The sequence below is a fragment of the Hemiscyllium ocellatum genome, chromosome 12 (genome assembly GCF_020745735.1).
Source record: "Hemiscyllium ocellatum isolate sHemOce1 chromosome 12, sHemOce1.pat.X.cur, whole genome shotgun sequence".
Classification (NCBI taxonomy): Eukaryota; Metazoa; Chordata; class Chondrichthyes; order Orectolobiformes; family Hemiscylliidae; genus Hemiscyllium; species Hemiscyllium ocellatum.
The window spans coordinates 81,639,684-81,659,194 of record NC_083412.1 but is presented as its reverse complement, the minus strand read 5'-3'; the positions used below and the strand labels follow the sequence as shown (position 1 = coordinate 81,659,194).

Below are 19,511 nucleotides of genomic sequence, written 5' to 3'. Positions count from 1 at the left end.
TTTACATGTGGAGAGTCCTTGACCCTAATCCAGCTCCCTTGGGTGTCAGCTCTGAGTGAACAGGATGTTTGACATTCCTGTTTATACCTGTCAGCCAGGGCTCTGGACCAGATTAACAGCCTCAATCAGGGAACTCATACTCTATGAGGTCCACCTGGTTGACCTTGTTACAATGTCTTGCCTAAAGCTTTATTTTTGTTGACTGCTCTCTATTGAGTCGGAAGACTATGAAGATTAAATTATTAATAGAGTGCTCATAACTTTCGTAGCTGGGTAAATGAATCAAAAGAAAGTTACATCTGTTTTGATTGTAAAATCCATCAAAGAAGTCTTGATACCTCTGCAAGAAGTTTGGAACAGGCTCAATTCCAAGACAGTTGGCTTTCAAAATTTTGTTTACAAAGCTCAGTGTCTGCTGCAGCTGTCTCTGCTGGTTTTGGAAGTTGCTTGACTTTAGTGCTCGGGAGAATCAGATTTGAATCTTAACTGTCACAGTATTCTTCCCTGCTGATACAAACTTGAAACTGTTTTGTTTTAACAGTAAAGTGGCAACATTCTCACCCCTTTATCGTCTCTTGAGCCCATTTGTTCTCTCTGCTTGTTACTATTTAGCTATTTAGTTCTTTAAATTTAGTCTCCCTGATACTTGAAACCTTTGCTGTTGTTAAAAAAAAATTGGTTAGATCTTCAATGTGAATTATCTTCATAAGTAATCTTCAAGATTTTAATTGGGTTGCCTCAGTATCCTTTCCAAAACAAACAAGACTAACTTTCTTTGCCTCTGCCTATAACTCAAATTTCTGAAAACTGGAATCAAAGAATACTACATTTGCAGGCAATTCCTTTAATGAGGATAAGTCTACTTACATTTTTCCTTCTCTTTTTATACAACTGCCTACATTCTTACCAATCCTGTTTTAAAGCCAACTGTTATGAAAGTAACTTGCTGGGTTGAACCATTTTTTATTTTTCCTTTCTCTCATTGGCCTGACTTGCTGCTTGTCAGTTTTCCACATCATTGTAGACTTGTCTGTCTCAAGATGCAATGTATTGTGACTGCTCACTGTGTCTTCCAAAATAATTGAAAGTAATTTATTGTCATCTACAAAAGGTGGCTCATTCTGTAGTTCAAGTAGACTGTTTGCAAAGAACATTTTGAAAATCTGCCTGAACAAAGAGAGATTTGGCATTGCATTTTACTAAGAACCAAGGACAGGGAGTGTTGGAGCCAAGTATTGGGCTGTGCACACACACAAAGTAAATACATGGATTAACAGAGAATGATTCAGATGTTGGAACTGAAAAGAAAATACAGTTTTTTTTTGTTGTGTTGAAATTCAGTCCAGTGTTGAGACTGAGTGGTAGAACATGCCAAGAAAAGATTGAGAGGTAATTACCAGTCTCAGCATTTTAAAGCTTAGCAGCATATTTTTTCTAATACATTCCTTTTTAAGATAGATTAATCTGATTTACTTTATGCATTGTTTGAATGCTGCATATATTTTAAGAATATTTACCAACTTCTTTAATATTTCAGAACATCTGTAGACAAAGCAACACAGTATATTGGTTGGGCTTCTCTTAAACTGGAGGATTTAATCAATACCATCTTCAAAGTAACGTTGGGGAGCACAATGAGACTTCTGTGAATGCAATATGTAACAACTAGTATTTAGAAGCTTTTTTGAAGACGGCGAAGTGATATAAGGATATTTGAACATGTTTATGACTTGCATTTGATTCAGTATAGTAGCTTGGCCTATTTAGCGGACTGGTGGAAAAATTTACATCCAAATGAATTCTTATGACCACTTGGTCAGGAGCTGCCTGAATAAATGAACCCATAAGCACCAAATGATTTATTCTCTTTATTTTGCTGCACTCTATGAACTTTCTTATTTTGAAATTGAATTAATCCAGACAATGAAATTGTAGTTTACATATGTGAATCAACAACCGTTATCCTGACTGACTTGCTGAATCTTTGCTGTTCTGCATGAGCTAGATTGGAAATGATGCAGACAAGTTTAGAATACCATACATCTTTTGTTTCCTGTCTGTTGCATTTGTTCTTTGTGTACTTTTTTAAACCCACAATTATTCTCCTCTTCTGATATTGTGAAACTGGCTGCTCAGTTATTCTTGACCCAACATTGAATGTTGTCAGTTTATCTTAAAATCTGAGGGCGTCACAGCTGTGCTTGAACCTATTCTTACTGCAGGTTCTAACTCGTCCAACTTCTAGCTGAAATGATTGGACAGAGATTAGGAGGTGAAGCTGTAGCTGTTAATTTTTCTCTTTTCTATTGCAATGGAAATGTTAGCATCCCTACCTTTGTCATGACCGAGATTAGCTAATTTAACACAGACTGGGAATTGAGTTTAAGACCTCTTTGTTCCTTGTATGGTTAGGTTCCAAATTAAGCAACGGCTGTACCATAGAGTCACATGAGAACCGCTTTCTATCACATTATGCATATAATATATTATCATCCTGTCTAAGCCCAATATTTACATACCCCCTTCAATATACAATGAAATCAAAATCACAAAATGTAAAATGTTATGGATTTGATCTGTACAAATTAAGAAAAAGTGATTACTAAAACTCTTTATCCTGAATGTTTGTTTCTCTGAAGATTAAAATAGCATCTAATTGCAGGTTCATAATTATTTTGGGGGAAATGTTCATGGGATTTGTATCTCATTTGCTAACTTCTGAAGGAAATTTTGCATTTTCTCAATGGTAGCCAAGAGATATGGCCCACCTTTGTGAATGATAAATTAAGACTTTTTTTTACAAAAAAAACCTATGTTCTGTACTCTCAGATTACACTGATATTGCCAGAATGCAGTTTGAATGTCTTTTACTAACAATATGTGAAAAATAGCATATTTTATTGATTGCTAGCCTCGACTCATACTTGAGTTTCCTGAACTGAAAACAAGAGCCTTGATTAATGGTACCAGAGACAATTTATTGCATTCTAATTTAGGATCTTTTGTAGTGCAGTGGTAGCATCCTACCTCTGGCCCAAATAGTCTAGGTTCATGTCACAGCTGTTCCAGAGGTGTCTCATAACCTGTCCGAACAGATTGATCAAAATAATTTACAATACTAACTTGCTGAAGTAAAATGTGTGATTCATTCATTAGTATATGTGTTTTTAATTAAAGGAACCACATGTAATTGATGCGTTGCCGTTATATCCAAATGAAAGTAAAATTATTTAGGAAAAGTAAAGTCCCAATCAGAGAGGTTATAAAGCTTAATCTTTATTAAATAAACAATAACTAGTTATATTTAAACATGATCTTTAGCATAAACATCGCAAAGTGCTTCATAGAGACACGACAGAAACTAAAACTTAGCCAAAGTATCATGTTTTAGGGAGGGATTAACAATAACTTCATTGGAGATGTGAAATTTTTAAAAAAAATGATACAGGGTGAAGTAGAGGGATTTACCGAGAGATTCAGAGTGTGGAACTGAATTTGCAGAAAATAAAACCACCAGTGGTCTGATGGCAAAGACCATGTACTAGAGGTGAGAGGAACAGAGCTGGTTTGGAGGAGGCTACAGAGAAGGTGACTTTGAGATCATGTAGGAATTCAATGACATGGACAAAGGGATTACAAATATAAGGTACAGCACAATTGGTAATTCATGTAGGACACATGCCAAGACAGTGACAGGTAATAAAATAGATCCACTACTCCATTAGTCATAGCGTGAGTATAAATTTGTGAATTCAGTTACCAAAATAGTCAGTTACTTCTTTTTATCACTACTGTTTAGGATAAAAGAAATATTCACCAAACTTCCTTTATGAACTAAAAATAATCTTTTATCACAAGCAAAACTTAACATTAAAGCCAGTGGCTAACTTTGATTCACACCTCAGTGATGATCTGGAATTACGACTATATCCCCTTAATCCCATACACAATACACAAAAAGATGAGTTAATGTAGAGATGCCTTTCTTGTGGACCATGAGTCTGAAAGCAAAGAATAAAATGTGATGACTTCTCATGTCGACTGTGTTTACTGTTGCCGACAGCTCACCGTGATGGTAGAGATCCAGTCCTAATTTCAGCTTGCTTGGATTTGCATCTTTGAGAATTAGTCACGGTCTGCTACTGCAAGTTTTGTCAGGGGGACAGAAATACTAGTATTTGAAAACTCAATCAAGTTCCAGAAACTTTTGGTAGAGAAGTTTCGCATGGCTTTTTCCCTAGAAACTGTTCTTAAAAAAAAAGCTAGATTACAGTACATATTAAATTATTGACTTCTGTTTCCATAAAATCACATGATAAAACCATTCTCTCCCAGAGAATGTCAAGATAGCCCAAAATCTTCCAGTATTTTACAGTTTGTAAATTTCAATATGTATTCCCAACCAGTGTTGATTTTGGAGGTTGTAGGCAGTTTTACACACCAAGTCAGACTGTGTCTAAAAAAGGAGAAAGAAGTCAATGTGCAGTTTTGGAATTGGTGACAGTGGCAACGTCTTCTGTGTTATTAAAGTTTGAACTGGATGTTACATAAGTTAACAACATAAACAAAAATAAAATCAGAGGATGAAGAAGTGCAGCTATCATAAGAACATATGAACTAGGAGCAGGTGTAGGCTATCTGCCCTTTGAGCCCAGTCTGCCATTCAATAATTAGAATTAGAATCCCTACAGTGTGGAAGCAGGTCCTTCGGCCTAACAAGTCCACACCAACCCTCCAAAGAGTAACACACACAGACCCATTGCCCAACTCTATATTTACCTAATGCACCTAACCTACATATCCCTGAACACTATGGGCAATTTAGCATGGCCATTTCACCTAACCTGCACATCTTTAGAATGTGGGAGGAAACCGGAGCACCCAGAGGAAACCCACACTGACACGAGAAAGATGTGCAAACTCCACACAGACAACGGCACTGTGAGGCAGTAATACTAACCACTGAGCCACCGTGCTGCCTCATGGCTGATCTTTTCATGGTCTCAGCTCCACTTACCTTCTCTCTCACCATAACCCTTATATCCTTTATTGTTTAAAAAAAGCCATCTTAGCTTTAAAAACATTTACTGGAGTCGTGTCAACTACTTCTCTGGGCAGGGAATTCCATAGATTCACAACCTTCTGGGTGAAGAAGTTCCTTCTCAGTTCAGTCCTAAATTTGCTCCTCCTAATTTTGAGGCTATCCCCTCTTGTCCAAGTTTCACCTGCCAGTGGAAATATCATCTCTATGTCTATCTTACCTATTCCCTTCATAATTGTATCTGTTTCTATGAGTTCCCCCCCACATTCAATTCCAATGAATATAATCCCAATCTACTCAGTGTCTCTTCGAAAGCCAACCCCCTCAACTCCGGAATCAACCTAGTGAACCTCCTCTGCACGCCCTCTAGGTGCCAATACATCCTTCCTCAAGTAAGGAAACCAAAACTGAATGCAGTACTCCAGGTGTGGCCTCACCAGCACTCTATACAGCAGCAACACAACCTCCCTGCTTTTAAACTCAATCCCTTTAGCAATGAAAGACAAAATTCCATTTGCCTTCCTAATTACCTGTTGTACCTGCAAACTACTTTCTGTGATTCATGCACACGGACACCCATGTCCCTCTGCACAGCAGCATGCTGCAACATTTTGCCTTTCAAGTAATAGTCATCAGAGTAAAGGTAGAAGGAGACTCTGTGGCAGGATGTTTACTGACCTGACCTGATCAAACCCAGCATCTGGGCAGAAAACCAATCAGTGAAGCCAGAAACTTTGTTAGGGTTCCCCATGATCTCCTAATACACCCAATATCATGACAAGAAAAGGGAGAGGTAGAAAAGAAGTTAAAGGTTATTGTGAAAATATTGAAATCTAATATTATGGAAGTCATAGCAGGACATTCTGGAAGATGATAATACAACCAGGTAGAGTCAGTGTGGTTTGTGAAAAGGCATTTATTGCAATGATGAATACAGTATAAAATTAGAAAACAGGTGTTGAGACAACACTGGAATACTTTGTATAATTTTGGTCTCCTTTCTTCGGGAGGGATATACTTTGCATTGGAAGCAGCAGGGAAAGTTCACTAGCTAATTTCTGGAGTGAAGGGCTTGTTTTATGAGGAAAAAAGCAGATTAGGCCTCTAAGTATTGGAATTTAGAAAAATGAAAAGTCTAATTGAAACTTGGAAGATTCTGAGCAGTCAGGGTGGAATTGACAGGGTAGATGCTGAAGGGTTGTTCCCCTTCATTGGGGAATCTAGAACTAGAGAGTCCAGTTTTCAAAAATATGTCTCCTATTAAAGATTGGAGAAGGAGTTTTTTCTCTGTGGGTCATTAGTCTTTGGAATTCTCTTCCACTAGAGAGCAGTGGAGGCTGGATCATTGAATGTATTCAAAGCTGAGACAGATTTTTGATCCACAAGGGAGTTAAGGGTTCTGAGAATTTGGCAGGAAATTGGAGTTAGAATCATAGTCTGATCAGTCTTGATTTTATTGAATAGTAGAGAAGATCCGAGAGGCCGAATGGTCTACTTGTGCTTCTTATGACCTTATGATTAAATGCTCGGAGGCTGAGTCAGAAATGGATCAGCCCCTTATTAAGTTGTCTTTGACTTTTACTTTGGGTACAACCTTACTGTCACATTTTTGACACAGTCCACTTCTTTGACTTGGTTTTAAAATGTAGAACAGTACAGACCCTTCAGCCCTTGATGTTGTGCCAACCTTTTATCCTACTCTAAGATCAACTAACCTACATACCCTTTATTTTACCATGTGTCTATCCAAGTGTTGCTTAAGTGTCCCTAATGTTTCTGGCTCTACCACCACTGCCGGCAGTGCACTCCACGCACCCACCATTCTCTATGTAAAGAATCTACCTCTGACATCTTCCCTAAACCTTTCTCTGATCACTTTAAAATTATGCCCCTGGCGATAGCCATTTCTGTCCTGGGAAAAAAAGTTTCTGGCTATCCAATCTATCTACGCCTCTCAACATCTTGTACACCTCTATCAAGTTGCCTCTCACCATTCTTCACTCCAATGAGAAAAGCCTCAGCTCCCTCGACCTTTCTTAAGACATGCCCTCAAGTCCAGGCAGCATCCTGGTAAATCTCCTTTGCACCCTTTCTAAAGCTTTCACATCCTATAATGAGGTCACCAGACCTGAACACCATATTCCAAATGTGGTCTAACCAGGGCTCTATAGAGCTGCAGCATAGCATCTTAAACTCAATCCCCCTGTTCATGAAAGCCAACAAACCGTATGCCTTCTTAACAACACTGTCAACTTTGGAGGCAACTTTGAGGGATTGATGGACATGGACCCCAAGAGCCCTCTGTTCCTCCACACTGTCAAGAATCTTGTTTTTAACTCTGTGTTCTGCATTCAAATTCGACCTTCCAAAATGAATCACTTGACACTCTTCCAGGTTGAACTCCATCTGCCACTTATCAGCCCAGCCCTGCATCCTGTCCATGTCCCGTTGAAACCTACAGCAATCCTCCACACTATCAACCACTCCACTAACCTTCATGTCATCGGCAAACTTACTAACTCACCCTTCCACTTTCTCATTCAAGTCATTTATAAAAATCATAAACAGCAGATATCCCAGAACAGATCCTTATGGAACACCACTAGTCACCAAACTCCAGGCTGAAAATTTTTCGCCTACTAACACTCTGTCTTCTATGGGCCAGCCAATTCTAAATTGCTAAATAGCTAAATTTCCCTGTATCCCATGCCTTGTTGCTTCTTCAATCAGTTCCCATTTTTCCTAGAACTTCTGTTTGAGTTCCTCCAATCAGCATTCCAACCTTGCCTCAGTTCTGAAACAGCTCTTAGCTAAGTCAGAACCCTGAACTGTATTGATATGCAGAGGGATCTGGGTGGGCAGGTCTATGCTGAAGATGGCAATGCAAGTCGATAGGATAGTAAAAATGGCCTAGGTCATGCTTGTCTTCATTGGAAGGGATGTTGTGTATAAGGATAAACAAGTTATACTGCAGTTTTATAGAACTTCAGTTGGGGTGTAGGTTTGCTCGCTGAGCTGTAGGTTTGATATCCAGACGTTTCATTACCTGGCTAGGTAACATCATCAGTGGCTACCTCTAAGTGAAGCGAAGCTGTTGTCTCCTACTTTCTATTTATATGTTTGTCCTGGATGGGGTTCCTGGTGTTTGTGGTGATGCCATTTCCTATTTGTCCTGGATGGGATTCCTGTTCAAACATATAAACAGAAAGCAGGAGATAACAGTTTTGCTTCACTTGGAGGTCACCACTGATGATGTTACCTAGCCAGGTAATGAAACGTCTGGATATAAAACCTACAGCTCAGCGAGCAAACCTACACCCTAAACCTCAACCTGAGCTACAAACCTTCACAAACCTTGCAACTTCAGTTGGGCCACACTTTGTGCGCAGTTCAAGTAACCACAGTACCAGAAGGATTTGATGCTTTGGAGAGGGTACAGTAACAGGTATACCAGGATGTTGCCTGGTATGGGGGATTTTAACTGAAGAAAAGGTTGGTAAGGCTGAGTTTATTTTCACTGGAATGCAGGAGTTTAAGGGGCAACTCCTATTAGACATTTATAGGATTGTAATTGGCATGGATAGAGTGGAAAGCATGTGAGTTTTCCGTATGGTGAAGAGGTTAATTATTAGGCACTGGGTGGGGGAAGAGGAGTGGTTTAAAAGATTTGTGTGAGGTAAGTTTTTCACACAAAGGGTGGTGAGTGCCTGGAATGCGTTGCCAGAGGAGGTGGTGGAAGCAGACACAAAAGCAACATTCAAGAAGCACTTGGATAAATATATGAATAGGAAGGGAACAGAGGGATTTGGAAGGCAGTTTTAGTATGGAATAGCAAAACATGTCAGCACAGGCTTGGAGAGCCGAAGGGCCTGTTCCTCTGCTGTACTGTTCCTTATTAACTCAACAATGACATCCTGTGCATATGACAAAGCAAATGATCACTCCTCATTTTTCTCAAAATACTTTAGCCTTTAACACAGCAACCACACCATCTTCCCCCAACACATCTTCACTATTGCCCAGCTGGCTGGGACTGCTGTCATCTAGTCCCATTCTTATCTCGGAGAATCACTTGCAATGGTCAACAAGGTGAAAGAAATGATCACTTTCAAACCTCAGTTAAAACTGTAAATGGTTGGATCTTGGGGTCAGGAAATGGCTTTTTTGAGGCTTTAATCCCTCCCACCCCATCCACACATACCTGACCCAAACCCAGCCTCTCTTTTGGTTAAAATTCAGCCATGTCTGTAAAATGATATCTTTGAGGACATAATTTATATGAGGAGTTGATGGTTCTTATGGAACTTAGGAGACAATCTGCAGACTTGATGAGGAAAACAATTTGCTTGAGCTATTTGACTGTGTCTAGGTGAGAGAGGAAATTAATCCTTGAACTTGAAAGCTTTGATTTTATTCATGACAATAAAAAACTAGTGTCCTGTTTTGAGTATTCCCTGACATGTTTGGACTGTATTTCCACTGATTAGTCATTTCTTTGCATTGAATTAGACATAGGAACATACAAATCAGGAGCAGTTCTTGGACCCTTAAGCCTGCTCTACCATTCTATAAAATTGGTTCATCTGATTGTAACCTCAAAATTCACATCCTCCCTGACCTATGATAACCTTTCAACCCTTTGCTCAAGAAGAATCATCCACCCCTGCTTTGAAAATATTCAAGCATCCATTTCCACCATTTCTTTTAAGGGAGAAATTTCCAAAGACTTATGACCATCCAATCGGGAAAAAAAAAGCCTAACCTTTGTTTTAAAAGTGTGACCTGTAATTTTCACGCAATCTAGTTCTAGATTCTCCTGTAGGAGGCAACACATCTTTCTTTCTTTATTCATGGTGCTGCCAGCTAGCATTTATTACCCACCTTTAATTGCGTGGAGTGCAGTTAAGCATTAACTGCATTGCTGTGGGTCTAGAGTCACAAGTAGGTCAGACCAGGTAAGAATTAAAGACAAAAGAACTGCAGATGCTAGAATCCAAAGTAGATAGGCAGGAGGCTGGAAGAACACAGCAATGTTGTATTGTATGTTCTTCCAGCCTCCTGCCATACCAGGTAAGGATGGCAGTTTCCAGACTTCTTTTTCAGGACATTAATGAAGCAAATGGGTTTTTATAATAGTCAACATAGTCACCATTAGACAAGGTTTTTAGTTCAAAGTTTTATTGATTTGAGTTTCACCACTTACTGTGCAGCAGTTGAACCCATGTCCTCAGAGGGTTGGCCTGGGGTTATGGATAACTAATCCAGTGACATAACCACTATGCCACCATATCCCAATGTCTGTCCTGTCCAAAACTCTTCAGGATTTTATGTTTCAATCAAGTCATCTCTTAACTCTCCCAAAATGCAGTGGATACAAGCCTTACCAACCTTTCCTCATAAGGCAACTTTTCCATTCCAGAAATTGATGCAGAAAACCTTCTCTGAACTGCCACCATTTACATCTTTCCTTTAAATAAGGTAACCAGTACCGTGCAGCTACAGTTGGATTGTTGACATTATCAAAACCCAGTGTCAGAGCCTGATACGAGATAACATTTTACTGGAGTCAGGTCAGGATCTAGCTCTGGATTTGTGCTATATTGATTAGATGAGATTAGATTAGATTACTTACAGTATGGAAACCGGTCATTCGGCCCAACAAGTCCACACCGACCCACCGAAGCGCACCCATCCACATTTACCCCTAAAGTCACTTAGCATTAACACAAAACTTGAATCATAAATGTACCCCTATTTATGAAGGCATTAATTAAGATATGTTGAAGTAAATCAGGCTTTCTGCTGTAGCGTATTTAACATGTGGCAGACAGGGATTGTATTAATCATCTAACTGGCCATAAACCTTATTGTACTCTGTCTTCATATATTTACATGAGCTTCTTTTCGTGACCTTAATTCTTTCTTTTTGATAGTGGCACAAAAGTACGACTGTGGAAAGAAGATGGTCCCGCAGCATGGGTTATTGGTCTGGATGATTCTGGCTTTCTTCTGGTTCAGCAGGAGAATGATGAAGATATTGTTACAGTGCAGCCTGATGGAAACTCATTCGACATGTTGCGTAACTTGATGATCACTAAGCATCATTAAAAATGCCTTCAGGTTTTGGGGAAATTTTGCTTTCCCAGCGTAAGGAATAAAAATGAATACATTTTGTTTTGCTTTTTCTCTTGTTACTCTTGCCCTACAAACGACTAGCCGACCTTGGTCATGTTAAGTGAGTGGTCATTCCATTGAATTGACTACTTGAGGTCAGGGAGTGATACACTTCAGGGAAAGAACCCGTGGAAATATGTGTTCTCTCTAGAGACAGGGGAATAATGAAATTCTTGATTGTTCATTGAAAAACAAACAGGGGCAGAATTGTGCCTCATCTCTGTCATTTCTTGGAGAGAAACTTCAATTTTACATGCCATGGCCCATACCCAAAACCATATTAACTATACCGATCTTTTTGATTGGTGATATTCACTGGTGACTTCTTTAAACAGGCATTAAGATGCTTGTTTAAGCTAATGAAAGACTTAACAACTCATTTAGAATACCATTCTGAGGTTGCTCAAATCCTAGGCTCTATAAATTCCGACTATCTGGTTCTGCAACAGTATAACTTCCAATTCTTAAGAAAACTACCTGAGATGTTGTAAACAAAGAACTATGCCCCTCTTGCTCTTCATATGAAGCTAGTTTCCTCCCGATCTCCCCTTATCTCCCCTTGATCTACCTGAAAGCAGAATGTTATCAGGTATACTTGGGCCTAATAGGTAAGCCATATTTGAATACCAATTGGCATCAACAGCTTGCTGGTTCTGTGTAATGAGACCTGACCACAAATTTTGTGATGCTTCCCAAGTCAACCTATTCAGGAATGCATCTCACCTTTGTAGTTAGGTGCTGGCAAGTTCTTCCTCATTGCAACCTCTGTATTGCAGGAAATTGAATACCACAATTTGATAAATAAATTTCTGCATATTTCATAGGGGATCATCTATTACCTACCCAGACATTTAGACACTGGCTTTTTGTAGAAAATGCTAAAAAAGAAATCGAACTTTTGCCTTCCTATTTTTATTTTTCCTTATTTATTATGTATAACTTACAACCATACATAATTTAATAGAATTTATGAAAAATAAATCTTTATTTTGGGCATATTTTAGAATTTTCTTCCAACCTAGAAACTGTTATGCATGTCTGTAATGAAGCACTGTTCTACTTTTCAACTAATAAAAGAGAGGCAGCTACTGGGAAAAAAACATTGGAATATGTTAGAAAACATTAAGATTCCATTTTGTATCAAGGTTCACTTGTTAATAAGTGTAACATGCTATAAGCAATCTTTGAATAAAGATTTTTTATTAGGAAAATCAGTTTTAAAATAATTGACTTTTTGTCTCTAATTTTTATACAAAAATGAATATAATTGCTTTAGCGGTCCTGAAAGCAGTTACTCTGGGGCTTCCATTCTCAGTAAATTCCATTGGTAATGACAAACTGTAAATTTTAGATTGTTTCACGAATGGTTGGTTTTCACTGACAGTCCTAAAGATTTCAAGGTTTATGGAGTGATTCAGGTTGGGAACAGTAGTTTGCTAGCTCGGGTTTCTTTACCTAATTCAAACCTCGAGCTTCTCGTATAAATGCATCTTCCAACAGAGAGGAAAAAATACTGTTGCATGACAAAGCCTATTTATTCTATAATATTTAAAAAAAGATTGATTAAGTCCTAATTATGTTACAAACCTTGTTTAATATGCTATGCTTTTCATGTAGTGTAGTAAACAAGGTGGTAACCAACAACTTGTGACTCCTCAATACTGAAGCAGTCTGAGTCCATATGCAGGAAGATCTGGATAGCGTTCTTCCTTGGGCTAATAAGTAACAATTGAACTGGCAGTTCTCCAACAGAGAGATTCTACCAAGTTCTCCATGATGTTCAGAGGTGTCACCAACACTGAGCCCTCGTGTTCAACATCAAGAGGTCATGTCTGACAAGAAACTGAGCTGGATCAACCATGTAAATAACATGAATGCAAGAACAGATTAGAAATTGTCAATTCAATGGAAAGTAGCTAAAGTTAAGACTCCCCAAAGGCTGTCCACCACCTACAAGACACCAATTACGAGCGTGATTGAATACTGCCCACTGCCTGGATGAGTACAGTTCTCAAGCTGACAACCAGCCAAGACAAAGCAGACCATTTGAGTCAAGTTTGATTGTCTTCTTGGAGCTCTGGCAAGGCCTTGTCTGACACCGGTGGGGCCAATCCGAGGACCTCACTAAACCATCTAATCGGTAATAGCAAGGGGCGGTATGTACAAAGGTCAGGGACTTAATGAACGCGAGCTAATGACCCACACTTATGGGAATTTAGCAGATAATTTGTTTGACTCACAATTATAATCATTGTCATGAGGTCAGTCAGGTGGACCTCATAGAATGAGTTCCCTGATTGGATGAGATTTACAACCCCCAATCAGAGAACCCTGCCTGACAGAAAAGTGTTTTTTTCTTAGGCCCAAGGCTGCAGCAGTGGGAGCAGGTCCAGGTTGTAGTAGTGGTGTTGTTAACTGCTTGTGCAGCTGAACACAGCTCAGATAAAGGGAAAAAAGTGAAAATTAAAAAGAAAGTAGTGTCAGACATCTTCACACTGAGAGCTGCCTCTGAGGGAGCTGAATCAGTGAGAGTGTAGGAAAGAGGAGAGCAGAGCAGAGGAACTTCTGAACAGCCTGGAACCACTCCCTCATTGTATCTTATTTATTGCTGTTGCTGTCTTCCTACTGAGGAGGAGGTTATTTTGAATTTTTGGTTTTCTTTATTGTTTGTGATTGTTTGTTGTCTTTCTGTTTATTTCTGTTAATTTGAAGCTGTACTCCACCACCACTGCTGCTGCTACAGCCTGGGCCTGCTCCTGCTACCTCGCCTGCACCCCAGTACCCAGGCTCTACTGCTGCTTGGGCCTACTTCTGCTGCTGCTGGGGTCCCACTCATATCAGGGATTGCTGCTGCTGTCTAGGCCTCATCTGCACCTGGGACTGTTGCTGACAGGGCCTATTTCTACTGCTGCTGCCTGGGCCCTGACTGCACCTGGGACTGCTGCTGCTACCTGGGCCACACCTACAACAGTCTCCCAGTTTCATCTGCACCTGGACTGCTGCTGTTGCTGCTTGGGCCCTACCCAAGACTAAGACTGCTGCTGCTGCCTGGACCACCTCTACTGCCCTGGGCCCTACCTACACTTGAACTGTAATGTGGCCTGGGCCTAAAACCTCTTCTGTCACCAGGGCTCACTGATACTTGGGACTGCTGTTACAACTGCCCCAGCCTCCCAGTCTGATGGCTGCCATCACCAGAGGCCCACACAGGAAGAATACCCAGGGTCGCCCAGCAGCACAATAGCAAGCCCAAATATGGCAGGTCATAACTGCACCTATGCTGGAGGAGCCACTGCCCTAGGCTTGATGGCTTCAGCCCTGGCTGCAACCCCAACCCCCTTCAGGCACCCCACTAAACGTCTGGGGTTCAAGGCCTATCCCACTCAATTTTGATGATTGAGGCTTGCTGCAAGGCTATGGCTAGTGTGGTTGGCCCGCTAGCCATTGTCGCTGCAGCCCCAAGGTACAGAAAAGTTTATTCTTACTTCGGACCGAGCAGGCAGTCTACCTGGCCAGGGAGAGCGGGGCTCACTGTGGGAGGTACTCGCCTAACTGTCTAACCATTGGAGGTCATGGCCAGTGGGTTGTGATCTCTAACATCCCTCCCTTCATTTACTTCTCCCCCATCTCAACACCTGGGGGGAAATCCGGTCAAGTGTCCAACTGCTCCTGCTCAGTCTAAAGAACCCTGCCCTCCAACATGTGTACTCCTTCCAGCGCCAGGTGCTCGTTTCATCCTCCTCAGAGGACGTGACCTACTGTATTCTGGACAGCAGATGGTGTGTGGTGCCACCTGTGCTGCAAGATGGGGCACATCAAAATGAACTGCCCCAACCAAAAGGCTACCCACACCAGCAGCTGCGGGTGGTGCTGCTGCTGCAACTCCTCTTCTCCCCCCCCCCCCCGGGACAACACCAAAAGCCTTGTCAGCAGGGGCTACTAGTGCCTTGGCCTCTGGAGGGCAGGGGGTGTGAGCATCTGGCTGGACAGAAGGCATGGAAGAAGAGTCCGCATGCCAAACCACCCCCCACCATGGGGACAATCCTGTCACCTTCCTCAATCAGACCCTCTCACTACCCAACCCCGGGGTGACAATGTCCCTGTGGCCATGTCAACATCACCCCGGTGTGGGAACCCTGACCCCCAGCACCCGCCCCCGATTCCGTTCCTGATCCCTGCTCCGTTGCGGCAACCCCTGAGCCATCCATGTCTCCTGACCCCATGCCCAAACCCCGCCCAGTTACAGAACCCCTGAGGCATTGATTCCTGGTCCTGGCCCCTTCACCAACCTGAAGGAAATGACTGCTGCCCTCCATCCTGCAGCAACTCTGTCTTCCTGGACAGAAAGCTGGGCTCCTGCCCTGCCCTACCCCACCCCACCCACCACCAGCTGATAACCTAACACAGCTAGCTCTCCTGACCTTTGCCATGCCCCCAGCCTGTCGTATTCTGTGAAATGTTGGTTTGAGGGGGGCTCAGGCCCCATGCCCATTAATGGGGTGAGGAAAGGGAGCATTCCCCATGGGCACTGTCTCCTCAGGGAAGAGGCACCGCCTGCAGGAGGAGGAGGACTTCCCCGCAGAACACTGACAGCGCTATCCCTCCCAAGATGGTCTGCCCATGGCACATCCTGTCTTTCCTGCACCACGCCTGACCCGCCTGGAGCTCCAGGGGTCAGAGCAGAATTCCCAACTGTCTCCATACCACCAGCCCCTGGGGAACAAGCCTGTATACCATGTAGTGATAACAACAATTTTAATACTGCTGGGTATCGAGTGGTGGAGGGAAGGACGGTGTTATCCTCACTCCTCCCTCCCAGACTGTTTCTCCGGGTGCCTTGGCCCAGGGGTAGACCTTTTCGCCGAGGATTTGGGTGTCCCGGTGTCGGGAAAGGAGCAGGTTCCCAAGCCTCCACCACCCAATGACCTGACTTCGAGGCATTTCGGAAAGGGGTGCACTGAGGAATTTACCACCGGTGACCCTGGGGGTGGGGTCACTGGAGATTTGAGGCCAGTTGGTGGTGCCGAACCAGACCCACCAGTGGCCGAAGGCAACTTCCCACAGGAGGGTTTGGGTTCGGTGGTGGGCATTGGGGACAACGTGGAGTCTAGTGAGGTGGTTGAATCCAAAGTGCCCCCCATTGAACTCCCCCTTGATCACCCCCTCATCACCCTCAAGGAACTCCAGGACTTTGTCAAGGGAACTTGCAGTTGGCGAGTTAGAGTCCCACTGGCACTTGACTCCTGGAGCTCCTTTGAGCAAGTGTACTGGTCGGCCCAGGCTGCTCGCCAAGCACCTGGACTGGACGCAAATGAGTGAAAGTGCACCAGGAACCTCCTGCGTGCACTCCTGGTGAGGGCAAGGAACTTCTGTTCCCCTCCCAGTAAATGTCCTCCGGGGAGATTTCAACTGCATCCCAGAGGAGTTGGACTACAGTGGTGCCTGGACTGGTTGGGTATTTGGGGGACTTTGTCAAGTCTTTTGACCTGGTGGACATCTGGTGGAATCTCCATCCTGACTATATCGCCTTCACCTTCATGAGGACTGGAGTCGGGGCATCCAGAATCGATCCAGAGGTCATAGGAGCCCAAATTTGCTCCTATTACCTGAATCTCTGGATTTGTCCAGCAAGGATGCTTGCAGAGTTCTGTGGGAGGACCTGCCGAAGCTCAGCTGGAGGACGCTGGAAGTCTTGATATTGCCGTCACTTTAGAGGAGCTGACTGGTACCCTCGACCAGCTATCGAGGGGCAAGTCCCTGGGGCTTGATGGGCTGACTGTGGAGTTCTTCAGGACGTTCTGGGACGTCCTAGGGAGCGACTATGCACAGTTTCTGGGGGAATGTCTAACTGCGGGAGAGCTCCCCTTGGCGCAGGGTGGTCATCGTCCTGCTGCCAATGAAAGAGGGCCTTTGTTCTTTGAAGAACTGGCATCCATCCTCCCTCCTTGCCACCGATTACAAAATTTTCTGCAGGGTGTTGTCTTCTCACCTGGCTTCCGTGCTGGCCCACATGATTCACTTGGACCAGTCCCACACGGTCCCAGGTGAGAGGATACATGACAGCATCCATTTGATCCAGGACCACCTTCCTGTCTCTCGATCAGGAGAAGGCGTTCGACAGGGTCGATCATGAGTATCTGCTCGGGACTCTGTAGGCATTCAAGTTCGTGACGCGGTTCGTCGCCCAGATCCGCATTTTGTAGATTCGCAGAGTTGTCTGGTTAAAGTTAATGGGTCCCTGACGGCGCCCCGTTGCTTTGGGAGAGGAGTACGTCAAAGCTGTCCCTGTTCGGCCAGCTGCATTCCCTGTGCGTGGAGCCTTTCCTGTGCCTTTTGTGGAAGAGATTATCGGGGCTGGTTCTGCGTGGCGTGGGCACAGGTGTGGTCTTTTCTGCTTATGCCAACGACATGCTCCTCACTTTCACCGACCCTGCTGAACTGGTGATGATGCCCAAGTGACAGACCATGTACTCGGCAGCGTCTTCCGCCAGGATCAACTGGGCCAAATGTTCCGGGCTACTGGTCGGTCTGTGGTGGGTGGACTCTCTGCCAGAAAATTTACAGAAGTTCAGCTGGAGTACAATCCATTTCTATTTGGGGGTCTATCTCAGCCTAGCTGAGGAATCCTGGCAGGCAAACTAGCAGGAGCTGTAAGCCAAAGTCTCGGCTCGCCCAGGCCGCTGGACAGGACTGCTCTGAGTGCTATCTTACAGGAGTCGAGTGCTGGTCATAAACCAGCTGGTGGCCGCCATGCTGTGGTACCAGCTGGTCCCTTTGGTCCCTCCTCCTGGTTTTGTCTCTGATATCCAGAGAAAGTTGGTTCACTTTTTCTGGGAAAAAAGATGCACTGGGTTGCTCCGAAGGTCCCGAGTCTCCCTATTGAGGAGGGCGGTCAGTCGCTGGTATGCGTTTGCGCCGAGGTGGTGACTTTCCGCCTTCAGACTTTGCAGCGATACCTTTGCGTTGAGCCTCCTCCTAGGTGATGCACCCTGGCAACGTATCTTTTTCTGCCAGGTGCGTAACCCCAACTATGACACATAGCTCCTGTTCATAGACAGTGATAGTTTGGAGGTTGTCCTCAGGACGTTGCCTGTCTTTTACCAGGACCTGATCACTGTCTGGAACATGGTCGATTCGTGTAGTACCTACCCTCTGGCAGGAGTAGCGGCTATCATCAGGGAGCCATTGCTCAGGAATCCGCACCTCCGTACTCGCGGGTTTGAGTAGCTGTTGGAGGGGAGGGCCATGGCTGAGAGGGTGACTAGGGTTGGGGACGTGCTAGGTGGCGGGGGTCTGGGCTGGACGCTGCTGCAGGACATAGCGAGCAGGGCAACGGTAGATGTCCGGTACGTGGCTACTGTCATTCGATGCCTTAAAACGTCGGTGCTCAGACCTGACGTAGGCACCAGTTGGAGGATGCTCAGGTATGCTGCGGAATCCTGTCTATGCCTAACGCTACCTGGACGGAATTTCACATTGGTCCCAAGGTCCCATATTTCCTGTAGGAACCTGTTCCCCACAAGCTGAGCTGCCTTCGGACTTTTAGTACACAGTGGACCCTGTACAGACTGCTGCTGCACACCATCCACTTCTTTTCCTTCATCCACTGCCAGGAAACGCCATGGGGTGCCCATTTCTCACTAGGCATTGCGGATCCCCAGTGGAGGGCTCGTAATGTGGCAGTCCTCTCCCTTTCCCTCTGATTTCTTGGGGGGAGGGTGCTGCACGCAGCATTCCCCTGCAACTGCAGATTACGTGGTTCACGGACTCCCAGCCCAAATGCTTGTTCTGTGGTGTTGTGGGGTCGGTGGACCATGTATATATGAAGTGTGGATGTTTGCACTCCCTTTCTAGTTTTCTGGAAAACCTTCTCCTCTGCTTTTGGTTGCACTCCAGCCCCACTTTTTCCTGATTTTTGGGCACCCTGTGAGGAGGGTAGGTCAGAGCACCTCTTCGTGGGTCAGAGCACCTCTTCGTGGGTCTGCTCCTGGGCCTGGCCAATAAATAGGTCCAGGCAGCGGGCTGTGGAGTGTCTCATTATGGCCGATTGCCTGCTCATCTTTCATGGTTATGTGCATGCCCCGGTGTCCCTGGAGAAGGAGCACAAGATGGCAAACAACACCCTCAAGGTTTCAGAAAAAGGTGGGCACCACGGGGCATGGGCTGTTGTATTTCCCTCTCTAATTCTGTTTTGATTCAATCCCTGCCCTCCTCTTTCACTTTTTGATCATGCAGTATTGCCCTTTGATGAGAAGGGCACTGCTTGTCACTGGCCACTAGGGTGTTTGTTTTCTTC

At 43.8% G+C, this 19,511-nt stretch overlaps 1 protein-coding gene across 2 annotated transcripts in view; it reads left to right on the top strand.

The window, feature by feature from the left end:
* hlcs (holocarboxylase synthetase (biotin-(proprionyl-CoA-carboxylase (ATP-hydrolysing)) ligase)) overlaps positions 1-12,375 on the top strand; it is a 150,468-nt gene extending 138,093 nt beyond the window's left edge. For both annotated transcript variants that reach the window (XM_060833778.1, XM_060833777.1), the window contains one exon: positions 10,975-12,375. In XM_060833778.1, coding sequence (XP_060689761.1) covers positions 10,975-11,149 — 175 coding nt within the window. In that variant the 3' untranslated portion in view covers positions 11,150-12,375. The remainder of the gene's footprint in view (positions 1-10,974) is intronic.
* Positions 12,376-19,511: the final 7,136 nt, after the last annotated feature.